The following is a 12,750-nucleotide window of genomic DNA, read 5'->3' as shown; positions in this document are numbered from 1 at the left end:
ATGTTATCTATACACCAAAGTAATTTTTGCAAAGTACTTATACCACAGTAAGCTATATCTCTTTTCCATTGTTTTTCTGAGACAATATCTCATTATGTATTCCTGGCTGGTCTGCAACTGACTATGCTGATCAGGCTGGCCTCGTACTTGCAGTGAGCTTCTTGCCTCTGCCTCTCAAGTGCTAGGATTACAGGTGTGCATCAACATGCGTGACCTCTTCATTTTTGTCTTTGTTCTGTTACTTGAAAAGCTAAACTTTTATGAGGATTTGGCATTCATCTTTTTCTATGTTGGCTTGCATTTTTAATCTCAGCATTTAGGAAGCTGAGGAAAGAGAATCTCAGAGTTGGAGGCCATCTGGGATCTATATAGTAAGACCCTATCTCAAGAAAGGAAATAATGGATGTAAGGAAGGAAAAAATGGAGGGAGGGAGAGAGGAAGGAGGAAAAACACAACATGGGGGAGAGGCTGGAGAGATGGCTTAGCAGTTAAGGTGCTTGCTTGTGAAGCCTAAGGAGCCAGGTTTGGTTCCCCAGTACCCATATAAACCAGATGCACAAGGGGGGGGACAAGTATTTGGAGTTCTTTTGCAGTTGCTGGAGGCCCTGGTTCTCCCATTCTCTCTTTCTCTACCTGCCCCCCAACAAGTAAATAAAATAAAATGTTTTTTTAAAAAACCAAAATGGGGAAACCTGGTAAAATTTCCATGCTAAGAAAACATTGGGATAAGTGAGGCTGGAAAAGATATTTCAAATAAATTCCATTTTTTCCCCAATGGACTCTGTTAAGAGTCCTTAAATCCTTCTGTAATGTCTTATTAGCAGGCAAATACAGATAGTAATTGAGGGGATTATTAGGCGCATGGTTAATTAAATTTGTATTAAGGCCAATTAAGAAACCACTGTTCCTGATCATTCAAACCAAAGCTAGCATTGAGTTTTATATTTAGACTTTCTGTTTTAATCCCCTGGGTGTATCACATAGATGCTTCATGTCCAGAACTGTCATTAGCTTTCTTTTTGTCTTCAGAAACAGGCAATAGCAATCTAGACATGAACAAAAAAGTAGAAACAATTAAAAGTTTATTGAAGGTGGGTCAGGATGGTTTCTGGTCTGTGCATATGTGTAATGCTAGTGATGCTTATGATTTTATGCCAAAAAATCCATTATATATTTGAGCTTTGTCTTTATTTAAAAAATATTTTAAAAATTTATTTATTTGTTTATTGAGAGAAAGAGAATGGGTGCACCAGGGCCTTCAGCCACTGCAAATGCACACCAGATGCATGTGCCAGCTTGTGCATCTGGCTTACATGGGTGCTAGGGAATCAAACTTGGGTTCTTAGGCTTCATAGGCAAGCACCTTAACCACTAAGCCATCTTCCCAGTCTTTTTTCCTCTTTCGTCTCTCTTGTTGTTTTTCATTTTTTCAAGGTAGGGTCTCACTCTAGCCCAGGCTGACCTGGATTTCACTATGTAGCCTCAGGGTGGCCTCGAACTCATGGCGATCCTCCTACCTCTGCCTCCTGAGTACTGGGATTAAAAATGTGTGCCACCATTTTTAAGGTAGAATCTCACTGTAGCTAGACCAGGCTAACCCAGAACTCACTTTGTACCATAGGCTGACTTTGAACTTAATGGAAATCATGTTACCTCAGCCTCTTGAGTGTTCAGGTTATAGGAGTGAGATGCTGCACCAAGTGGTGTGTATGGTTTTCTTTTCTTTTGGCTTATGTATGTGTATGGGTATATATGTGTGTGCAGATGTGCATGCCTGTGTGTGTGCCTGCATGTGGAGGCCAGAGGTTGACATCAGGCATCTTATTTAATCACCTTCATTGAGGCCTGTTCTCTCCCTCAACCTAGAGCTCACTGATTTGGCTAGTCTAGCTAGCCTGTGACCCTCAGAAAGTCCTCATCTCTCCATCCCTCATGCCAGAATTATAATTATACTGGGTCTGAACTCAGGTCTTCATGCTTGCCTGGTAACCACTTTACCTACTTACTGAGCCATCTCTCAAGCCTTGATATTTTCTTTTTTTTATTTTTATTAACATTTTCCATGATTATAAAATATATCCCATGGTAATTCGCTCCCTCCCCACCCCCACACTTTCCCATTTGAAATTCCATTCTCCATCATATTACCTCCCCATTACAATCATTGTAATTACATATATACAATATCAACCTATTAAGTATCCTCCTCCCTTCCTTTCTCCACCCTTTATTATTTTTTATTTTTTGGTTTTTCGAGGTAGGGTCTCACTCTGGTCCTGGCTGACCTGGAATTAACTCTGTAGTCTCAGGGTGGCCTTGAACTCACTGCAATCCTCCTACCTCTGCCTCCCAAATGCTGGGATTAAAGGCGTGCGCCACCACGCCCGGCAATATTTTCTTTATATTGATGGATTCTTTGTCACAGATTGATTGGAATTGGCCAATACTTTCTTTGCCTTAGAAACTCTACTAAAAAGTCTTGCAATTTTCTGGCCCTTCCAGGTCACTTTGAGCTACCCCTCTCAACCTCCACATATATACTTCTTTTCTGAATGTTACTGAGTATGGATTTCAGAGAGAACATCACAGTGAGAATTGGTGGCAGGGGTGGAGGTGGGGAGCAAAGGAAAAACAAAGACCAGACGATGGCATTGAGGTCACAAAACAACACAGGTTTCTGCAATACTGAATGATCATGGCTAACTACTAGAGACCCGTGCTGATGATTTTCTTTGTGTCCCCCTGTTGAATTTTTTCACAAAGCCAGCCATTTATAAGGGATATGTAATTTTTAGACTCTCCAAGTTTGTTCCTCCAGATCATGGTCCTCCTGGTCCTTGTGTTGAGCTCTGTATTCTAGAGCAAGCCTATGGAGACAGCCCGAATTTTGGCATGTGCTGCATGATTGAGATGAGGGCAGACATCTGTGTGTTGGTCCTGATGCGAGGGGAGAGCGTCCAGCTTTAAGTCTTTCACCGTTGTGGCAGATGCTGCTGACAGTCTTCTTGGAAATGCTGTTTATTGAGTTGAACAATTTCCTCTTTATTCTTCTTATTTTTGTTATTTATTTCTTGAGTGGGTGTTGAGTTTTGTCACCTGAACTGTTGCTTTATAGATTGGAAGATATTATGTGATTTTCCTTTTTAGACTATAGATCACAAGACAAAAGAAATTAGAAAAGAGAGATCATGGGCTACAACGATTGAATTTTGAATATCTTAACAACCTTGTTTTCCTAAAAATAAATCCTGGAGCCGAGCGTGGTGGTGCACACTTTTAATCCCAGAACTGGGAGGCAGAGGCAGAGGTAGAAGGATCACTGCAAGTTTGAGGTCACCCTGAGTCTCCATAGTGAATTCCAGGTCAGCCTGAGCTAGAGTGAGACCCTACCTCGAAAAACCAAAAAAAAAAAAGAAAAAAAAATCCTGTATTATGCCATTCTCTTAAAATACTACTGGATTTTGTTTGCTAATAAATTGTTAAAGTTTTTTTTGTATCTACTTGTGAGACATCTCATGACATGAGTTAGAAAGTGACTTTTTTTTTTTGTTTTTTTTGTTTTTTCAAGGTAGGGTCTCACTCTGGTCCAGGCTGACCTGGAATTAACTCTGTCATCTCAGGGTGGCCTTGAACTCATGGCAATCCTCCTACCCAAGTGCTGGGATTAAAGGCATGTGCCACCACGCCCAGCTTTGTCTTTTGCTTTTTAAAATATGTGTTTGTATGTGCATACAGGTGGGCTTGTGTATGTGTAGGTCAGAGGACAACCTTGGTGGCATCCTTAGGAACAGTGTGTATCTCATTTTTGACAAGGCTTAGAAAGCTCATTGTTTACGCTACACTAGCTGGCCAGTGAGCCCCAGGTATCACCTTGTCTTTGACCTCCCCCCAGTTCTAGGATTACAGGTGCACACAACCAGGCCCAGCATCTTACTGGAGATCTGCACTGAGGTCTTCATGCTTGTGTGGTAAGAACTTTATTGATCCGGCCATCTCTATAGCCCTCCTCTTTTCTTTTCTTTTTTTTAAGTTTTTTTAATTATTTATTTGAGAGAGACAGACACAGAGAAAAAGACAGATAGAGGGAGAGAGAGAGAGAATGGGCGCGCCAGGGCTTCCAGCCTCTGCAAACGAACTCCAGACGCGTGCGCCCCCTTGTGCATCTGGCTAACGTGGGTCCTGGGGAACCGAGCCTCGAACCGGGGTCCTTAGGCTTCACAGGTGAGCGCTTAACCACTAAGCCATCTCTCCAGCCCCTCTTTTATTTTCAACAAGAGATTGCATGGAATTTGCATGGGCCTAGAGATTTCTTTATCCAAAGAATAAATTTTCCTTATAGCTAGTTTTATTCAAATGACTTCTTTCATCATGGGTTAGTTGTAGTTTTTGTTTCCCGAGTTTTTTTTTTTTTCACATGTAATTGTCACATTTAGTTATATACAAGTCTCCACAGTATTATTCCCTGTTTTTCAGCCAGGCATGGTGATGCAAGTCTGTGATCTGAAGGCAGGAGGGTGAACATCCAAAAGTCACTCTCAGCTGCATAACGAGCTCAAGGTCAGCCTGGGATACACGAGACCTTGTCTTAAATAAAAAGAGCAGAACAAAAACTAAAATAAAATAGAAGTACTCCTTATTTTCCTTTTTCTACTTCCTGGGTCTGAAGTAGTATCATCCATTTCGTTCCTGTCATTTTCATCTGTGTCTTCTTTCTTTCTCAGTCTTGCTAAAGGTTTGACAATTTTATTGGTATTTTCAAAGCACTAGCCTGTTAGCATTCTGTTCAGTCGTCCAGTAATCTCTAAGACTGGCATGACTTTTCAATTTGTATTTCCCTTGCATTCTGTTTTACGTAGTTAACATTGTTTCTATTGCCCTCTGCATTTCTGTGGCCTTTCCTGCTCTCTTCTGTCTCAGCAGGTACTCCATTACTGTTTGCCCTTCCTCTTGGCCTTGCTACTAGAAGGTGACCATATCTTGCTGGTATTATTATTTTTTATGTTTTTAATTTTTTCATGTGTGAGTGCACATGTGCATGCCGTGTGAGTGAATACAGGCCATAGTGCCATAGTGTGCGTATGGAGGTCTGAGGACAGCTTTCAGGCTGATCCTTACCTACCTGTCCACTTTAGTTGAGGTGCTGCACTTTGCTCCACTGCCACCAGCTTCTGGGGAAGTCTCCATGTCCATCCTTCATCTCACCATCAGCATGCTGGACCTCAAGAAGCCAGCCATTTCTTCCAGTTTTTTATGTGGGTTCTGGAGAATGAACTTGGGTACTCTGGCTTAAGTGGTGAGCACTTTATCCACTAACCTATCTCACCAGCCCTGATGTGTATTTGGTTTTGAGACAGTCTTGCTATGTAGTTCAAGTGGCCAGGAACTCACTGTATATCTGAGGCCAGCCCAAACTCTTGAAGATCCTCCTGCTTCAGTTTCCTTAGTACTGTGATTACAGACACTGAACTGGCACACCTGACTCAAAAGTTTCACTTTAATAAAGTTAAAAAAATTTCACAGACAATTTAAGTTCTAATTAAAACTATTATAGGGCTGGAGAGATGGCTTAGCGGTTAAGGCATTTACCTTACATGGGTCCTAGGGAATCAAACTTGGGTCCTTTAGCTTTGCAGGCAAATGCCCATTCTCTCTCTGTCTGTCTGTCTTCTCTCTCTCTCTCTCTCTCTGCTTGCAAATAAATAAATAAAAATAAAAATAAAAATAAGTATTAAAATAATCTATTATAGATTGTAGAATAAAAACAAATTAGGTATTGGCTGATTTTGTTCCTTTCTCCTTTCCTTTCCTTTCCTTTCCTTTCCTTTCCTTTCCTTTCCTTTCCTTTCCTTTCCTTTCCTTTCCTTTCCTTTCCTTTCCTTTCCTTTCCTTTCCTTTCCTTTCCTTTCCTTTCCTTTCCTTTCCTTCCCTTCCCTTCCCTTCCCTTCCCTTCCCTTCCCTTCCCTTCCCTTCCCTTCCCTTCCCTTCCCTTCCCTTCCCTTCCCTTCCCTCCCTTCCCTTCCCTCCCCTTCCCTTCCCTTCCCTTCCCTTCCCTCCCCTCCCCTCCCCTCCCCTCCCCTCCCCTCCCCTCCCCTCCCCTCCCCTCCCCTCCCCTCCCCTCCCCTCCCCTCCCCTCCCCTCCCCTCCCCTCCCCTCCCCTCCCCTCCCCTCCCCTCCCCTCCCCTCCCCTCCCCTCCCCTCCCCTCCCCTCCCCTCCCCTCCCCTCCCCTCCCCTCCCCTCCCCTCCCCTCCCCTCCCCTCCCCTCCCCTCCCCTCCCCTCCCCTCTCTAAAATTGGCCTTCACTACTCCTTTTTAGCCTTATTACTATTTGTTACTTCCCCCCTTCCCTCACATTTTCTCTTTTTATCTTCTTTTTTTCTTCCATCAGGTTCTTGCTATGTAGCACTGGTAGGCCTCAAACTGTAATCCTCTTGCCTCAACTCCCCAAGTGCTGGGCCAATTTTGATTTTGTTTAAGAGTGCAACATTATGGTAGCCTTGAAAGAACACCAGGCATGAAATTTAATGCTTGGGTTTGGGTCCTAGCTTTGTCATATAGATCCTCAGCTGAGGTAGATCCTGAAGTGGCATAAGGCTTTCAGAAAATGGCCATAACTACTTCTCATTCCTGGAGAGGCAGAGCTGGCCTCCACTGTTGCTTTTCAGCCTGGTCGAGCTAGAAGATTGACTGTAATGGGTACAGAACAGCCTTGAACATGGCCATGTCTGTGGCTGTGCTTCTGGAATCCCCCTTACCTAGAAGTCCTTTGCCTGTCTGAATTCTAACCGCCCTCCAGGGACAGATCAAGTACCTTCTCTGGTGATCTAATATCAAACTGATGGCTGTCCTAAATTCCCATGGCAGCCCATGGCTATCAAACAAAACCTTCAGCAGCATTATCTCTGGGAGTCATATTTGTTAGGCATACAAGCTCTTGTCAAGACATACCTTAGCTTCAAGGCAGGCGAGATGGATCAGTGAATGAAGTCTCACCATTGAAGCCCGAGGACCCAAGTTCGAACCCCAGATCTCATGTAAAAAGTCAGAAGCTGTGGCAGGTTTCTGTAATCTTGGCAAGATGAGAGGTGGAGATGACAGCATTTCCAGGAAGCTTGAAGTAAGCTCAGCAGTCAATAACAGTGAGAGAGAAGAGACAGAAGAGAGAGAGACCCTGTATCAAAATGAGGTGGGAGGAGTGGACAGACACTCAAAAGCTGTCTTCTGACTTGAAATGTGTACCATGGCATGACAAGCCCACACTCACATACTCACACATGTGACACACACACAAATAAAAAGAAACACCTCACCTGTATTGGCTTTGTCCTTCCCTTTCTACATGACTGTAGGCAAGGGACTTCACATCCCTGAACCTTAATGGCCTCCTCTGTAAAATGAGACCATCTCTACCCATTAGTGTGATTATAAAGATCAAAGAAAATGCATACATATATATACATTTTGTTTTTCCAAGGTAGGGTCTCATTGTACCTCAGGCTGACCTAGAATTCACTATGTAGTCTCAAGGTAGCCTTGAACTCACAGTGATCCTTACACCTCTGTCTCCCAAGTGCTGGGATTAAAGGCATGCTCCACCATGCCTGACTTGTTTATATTTTTATTTATTGCCACTTTATGCATTTGGCTTTTCGTGGGTACTGGGGAATTGGACCTGGCTCTTTAGGCTCTGAAGGCAAGCACCCTTAATTGTTGAGTCATCTCACCAGCCCCAAAGAAACTGTTTAAATGCTATGCAGTATCAAATAAATACTATAGATATTTTAGTATATTAACAGTTAAAACTCAGGGTTGAAGTAGGGCATGGTGGCACACACCTTTAATCCCAGTACTTGGGGAGGCAGAGGTAGGAGGATTGCCCTGAGTTTGAGACTACATAGTGAATTCCAGGTCAGCCTAGGCTAGAGTGAGACCCTACCACAAAAAACAAACAAACAAAAAACTTTAAGTTTGAGTGGGAAATATTAATGCAACAATGTTGTAATAAGAGAATTGTACTTTTATAGGAAAAGAAAGTGTATGCACAGGGTATGTGTATTATGAGTGTTTGTAAAAGACAAGTAGTATTTTATAACCCAATACAATAATATTAAAATGACAAATAAAAGAGAGAAGAATTTTCTAGTAGTATTCAGTGAATTAGAGTTTAATTATATTCTTATAACCACAGTAAACAGTAACAAAAATGTCATGGCTGGTACTGGTTGTATTCTATTCTGTTTGTATAGTAATTTGCAAGTTACAAGTACATATTTGATTAGTATTGGTATTGCTTATCTGTTTTGAATACATTACATGAAAAGGCAGACTAGGGTAAAGAAGATCAAGCTAGGAGAGAAGCTCTTGCCCTGGCTGTGCCATGAATTAGCTCTATCACCATGCTGGCTAGTCCTCCCTTCTGAACAAGAAGATCTAACTTTGACTGACAGTCTATAGTTAAGTTGTACTTTCACTTATTCAGGAATGTACCTTTCCCTTGATCCTTACTCTTGGAATCATAGTTTGTAGTTGTCCATAGGGTTGTTTTTTTTTTTATCATATTAACATAATATATATATATTTTTTTTTTCACAGAGAGGCCTCTGTCTCCCAAAGCTGTCAAAGGATTTGACACTGCTCCGCTTACCAAGAATTATTACACTGTGGTGAGTGTTCAGCTGACTAACAACATTTTCTTTTGACTCTATATGGAAATGATTAAATGATCAAACCATTCATGTGTTAAGGTGACATAAAGGGGAAAACCAGGGTAAAGTTACATTGCAAGGTTCCAAGTCCATTTGCATTATATTGGTGCTCTTCTACTTGTGGAGTTCTTATGGTTTTTTTTTTTTTTTTTTTTTTTTGAGGTAGGGTCTCACTCTGGCCCAGGCTGACCTGGAATTCACTATGTAGTCTCAGGGCGGCCTCGCACTGCGATTCTCCTACCTCTGCCTCCCTAGTGCTGGGATTAAAGGCGTGTGCCACCACGCCTAGCTACAGATATCTGGAAGTTTTATATCCACTGTACTGACAAATTCAAAGGTAGAATAAAGATTCAGAGCAAGGCCTACCAAAGAGGAGAAAGGGAAAATGGATAATATGGTACATAGTATGGTGAAATCTAGCAGTTACACATAGCCTTAGCACATATTTAAAAGATGAATTCCCAAGTTTCTGTAATGCAGTAACTTTTTTTTTTCCTAAGGCAGGTTCTCGCTGTAGCCCAGGCTGACCTGGAATTCACTGTGGAGTCTCAGGATGGACTTGAACTCACAGTGATCCTCCTACCTCTGCCTCCCAAGTGCTGGAATTAAAAGTGTGTGCCGCTGGGCGTGGTGGTGCACGCCTTTAATCCTAGCACTCGGAAGGCAGAGGTAGTAGGATTGCTGTGAGTTCGAGGCCACCCTGAGACTCCATAGTGAATTCCAGGTCAGTTTGGGCTAGAATGAGACCCTACCTCGAAAAAAACAAAAACAAAAACAAAAGTGTGTGCCACCATGCCCGGCTGCAATAACTTTTAAGTGATTGTGTTCTGTAATTTTACATTAGAATCAATCTGTTACTTCCACAGGGGTATTATTAGCTCTACTTTTTGAAGAGATCCCAAAAGAAAGACTGCCCTTCAGCACAGAGGGAGGAATGTAATGGCTCTGGCTTGAACACAAAGATGTCAGACTATATTAGCTATAAATAGGGCATGTGTAATATTCAAAATAAGTTCCTGTTTGAAAAAAAGGAATCACATCATTCTCTTTAATCTACTCTCTGCTTTCCTTCATGTCTCCTTTCCAGACTTGGCCCAGTCACTAATGAAAAGGTCAAGTCATCATTTCCTCTAAGTTGCCCTGTCTAGTAGCCTTATGATCTACCCCAACCTCTGCTGAAATGCAGCTTCTGTTTTTACCCAGTGTTCTATGTGTATTTGCACAGCATGCTCATTTCATTTTGTACATGGATAAGGAGTTTTTAATCATCTCCATACAGGTATGTGAATGCCATTTGGTTTCAAAAGATTGAATTTCACCCTTCATTGAATTTCTTCCATAATGGTGACATAAGCAGTAGGTGAAAAAAATCAAAAGGGGACTTCATAGATACTTGGTCAACATTGGAGAACTGTTTTGTCAACATTTTACTTTTAAATTTTCTAGACTAAAATGTATGACTCAACAGAGCTAGGATTCCCCTCTTGCTTCAATCCTGATAACTGCTAGCTTCCAGATGATTTCTACTGATTTAGCTTTTAACGACAGGACACAGCCAAATGACAGATGAATGTGTTGCCAAAGTTTCTCCTTGTGGGTCTGTAGCATACCATCACTCTTTAGATATCTCTATGTTTTCCGATTTTACTAATTTAATTTTATTCAAAATGTTGTTGGAAGGTGACCATGGCCACACACATCTGTAAACTTAGTCCAGAGTGCACATAGAATAATCACGGGGCTTGCTGGTCAACCAGTTTGACCAAAAACAGCAGCTCTGGGTTCAGTGAGAGACTATTTCAAGAAAACATGAAGATGAGAAATAGAGGAAGACACCTGATGCTCTCCTCTGGCTCTACATATGTGTGCAAGGGTCACATGCATCTGCACACACATGTACATACATCACACATACACAAACCACGTCAAATATATTATACATAGACAAAGCAAAAAAAAAAATGTTGGCATCTGAATTGCGATAGCTCAGTAGAGCAGTTGTTTCACACACATAGGAATCTGGGTTCTGTCCCCAATGATATGTGAATTTTAGAGTGTCTTTTGAGAGTGATGGAGCCAGAAAGCTCTGGATGAGCAATAAGGCAGGAACTGGGGTCCAGGGAAACTCAATGGTCACACAAAGCACACTCAGTCAGTAGCCCACAGATTCTTATGAATTAAAAGAACTGAAACCCACAGACTAGAGGGTGAAGTTTAGAGGTTTTATTAGATAAGTCAAATTTAAGAGAAGGAAAGGCTGAAGGATGGCTTAGCAGTTAAGGTACTTGCCTGCAAAGCCAGAGGACCCAGGTTTGATTCCCCAGGACCCATGTAAGCCAGATGCACAAGGTGGCACATGCATCTGGAATATGTGTGCAGTGGCTGGAGGCCTTGGCACACCCTTTCTCTCTCTCTTTATCTCTCTCAAATAAATAAATATAAGTGTAAATAAAAAAAGAGAAGGAAGACAGAGCTCATACCCATGAGTAGGATTCTGCAAATGGGGAAGCTCATCTAGAGAGCCAGACTGGAGCCTTTTCTAGGTTCTGGAGGAGGGCTGAAAGGATCAGTCTGACAGGTTTCTGCATGGCGCCTAAAGAATCTTAATCTTCTAGGAAGGGACACACACACACACACACACACACACACACATATATGTTAGGGATGGACTCCTTTCTTTTTTTTTTAAAACTTTTTATTAGCATTTTCCATGATTATAAAAAAAAAATCCCATGGTAATTCCCTCCCTCCCCACCCCCCACACTTTCCCCTTTGAAATTCCATTAGGGATGAACTCCTTTCTAAGGATGGACTCAGGTTGAGTTTAAGGGCAAATAGATCTAGTGAGGGAACTCTTTACTGCAAGGACAGGCTCAAGGACATTACATTTCTCGCTTTTCTTTGAGCGCCGTGTCACCTCTAAACTGCTTCACTGCAAGGCAGAGTAACCCCTGTGGTTCTTTTGGGCTTTATATAAATCCTCTATATATTATATGAAAAACCTGGATGTACTGCAGTTTGTTTATCCTACCCCCTACTGTAGTATATTGTATTATCTTCTCATTGCTGAGCCAAATTACTGACCACAGCAGCTGATGGGAAGAAAGAGTTTATTTCAGCTTACAGTCTTTTTTCATTTTTTATTTATTTATTTTTAAATTTTTATTAACACTTTCCATGATTATAAAAAAGTATCCCATGGTAATACCCTCCTTCCTTCCCCCACTTTCCCCTTTGAAATTCCATTCTCCATCATATTACCTCCCCATCTCAATCATTGTACTTACATATATACAATACCAACCTATTAAGTACCCTCCTCCCTTTCTTTCTCTTCCCTTTATATCTCCTTTTTAACTTACTAGTTAGTTGCTAGTAAGTATTTTCCTTCTCACGCAGAAGCCCAATCATCTGTCAGCTTACAGTATAGAGGGGTAGTAGCTTCATCATGGCTGGGGAAAAACATGGCAAAGTAGACAACTGAGCATCACATTTCTGGGTGGAGGTAGTCTAAGTGAGCTGAGTGTTAAGCTGGGCTAATAAACCTCAAGGTTCACCCCCATAGACACACTTCCTCCAACAAGGATCCACTTCCCAAGTTGCCACCAGCTGGGGACAAAGTATTCAAAATACATGAGGCTATGGGGGGCATCTCACATAGAAACCACCACAGAAGACATGATCATTGTTTCTAGTTCTTTGCTATTAGGAATGATTCTGTGGGGGAAAACTTATTTATAAAGCTTTATAAAAATATATAGTCTATAGGGTATATTCCCAGAAGTTGAGTTGTTGGATCAGAAGAATATATTGAACATATATATTTATATGTGAATATGTTTACATATATGGATCTCTCTTTCTCTCTCTCTCTCTCTCTCTCTCTCTCTCTCTATATATATATATATATATATATATATAAATTTTTATAGATAATATATCAAATCTTCAACTTAAAGAAATAGAAGGTCTTTGGTAACCCACTGAGGTTCCTTGTTAATATACAAATATACCAATAATTTAGGATACCATGGATTCTTTTATTT

General features: G+C 41.4%; 1 protein-coding gene across 2 annotated transcripts in view; it reads left to right on the top strand.

Annotated features, from left to right (window-relative positions):
* Arhgef6 (Rac/Cdc42 guanine nucleotide exchange factor 6) overlaps positions 1–12,750 on the top strand; it is a 164,790-nt gene that overhangs the window by 60,859 nt on the left and 91,181 nt on the right. For both annotated transcript variants that reach the window (XM_045140179.1, XM_045140180.1), the window contains one exon: positions 8,592–8,662. In XM_045140179.1, the coding sequence (XP_044996114.1) occupies positions 8,592–8,662 (71 nt within the window). The remainder of the gene's footprint in view (positions 1–8,591; positions 8,663–12,750) is intronic.

Source organism: Jaculus jaculus, chromosome X (assembly GCF_020740685.1).
Source record: "Jaculus jaculus isolate mJacJac1 chromosome X, mJacJac1.mat.Y.cur, whole genome shotgun sequence".
Lineage (NCBI taxonomy): Eukaryota > Metazoa > Chordata > Mammalia > Rodentia > Dipodidae > Jaculus > Jaculus jaculus.
The sequence above is the reverse complement of the archived record's forward strand: the minus strand, read 5'-3'. Positions and strand labels throughout refer to the sequence as shown.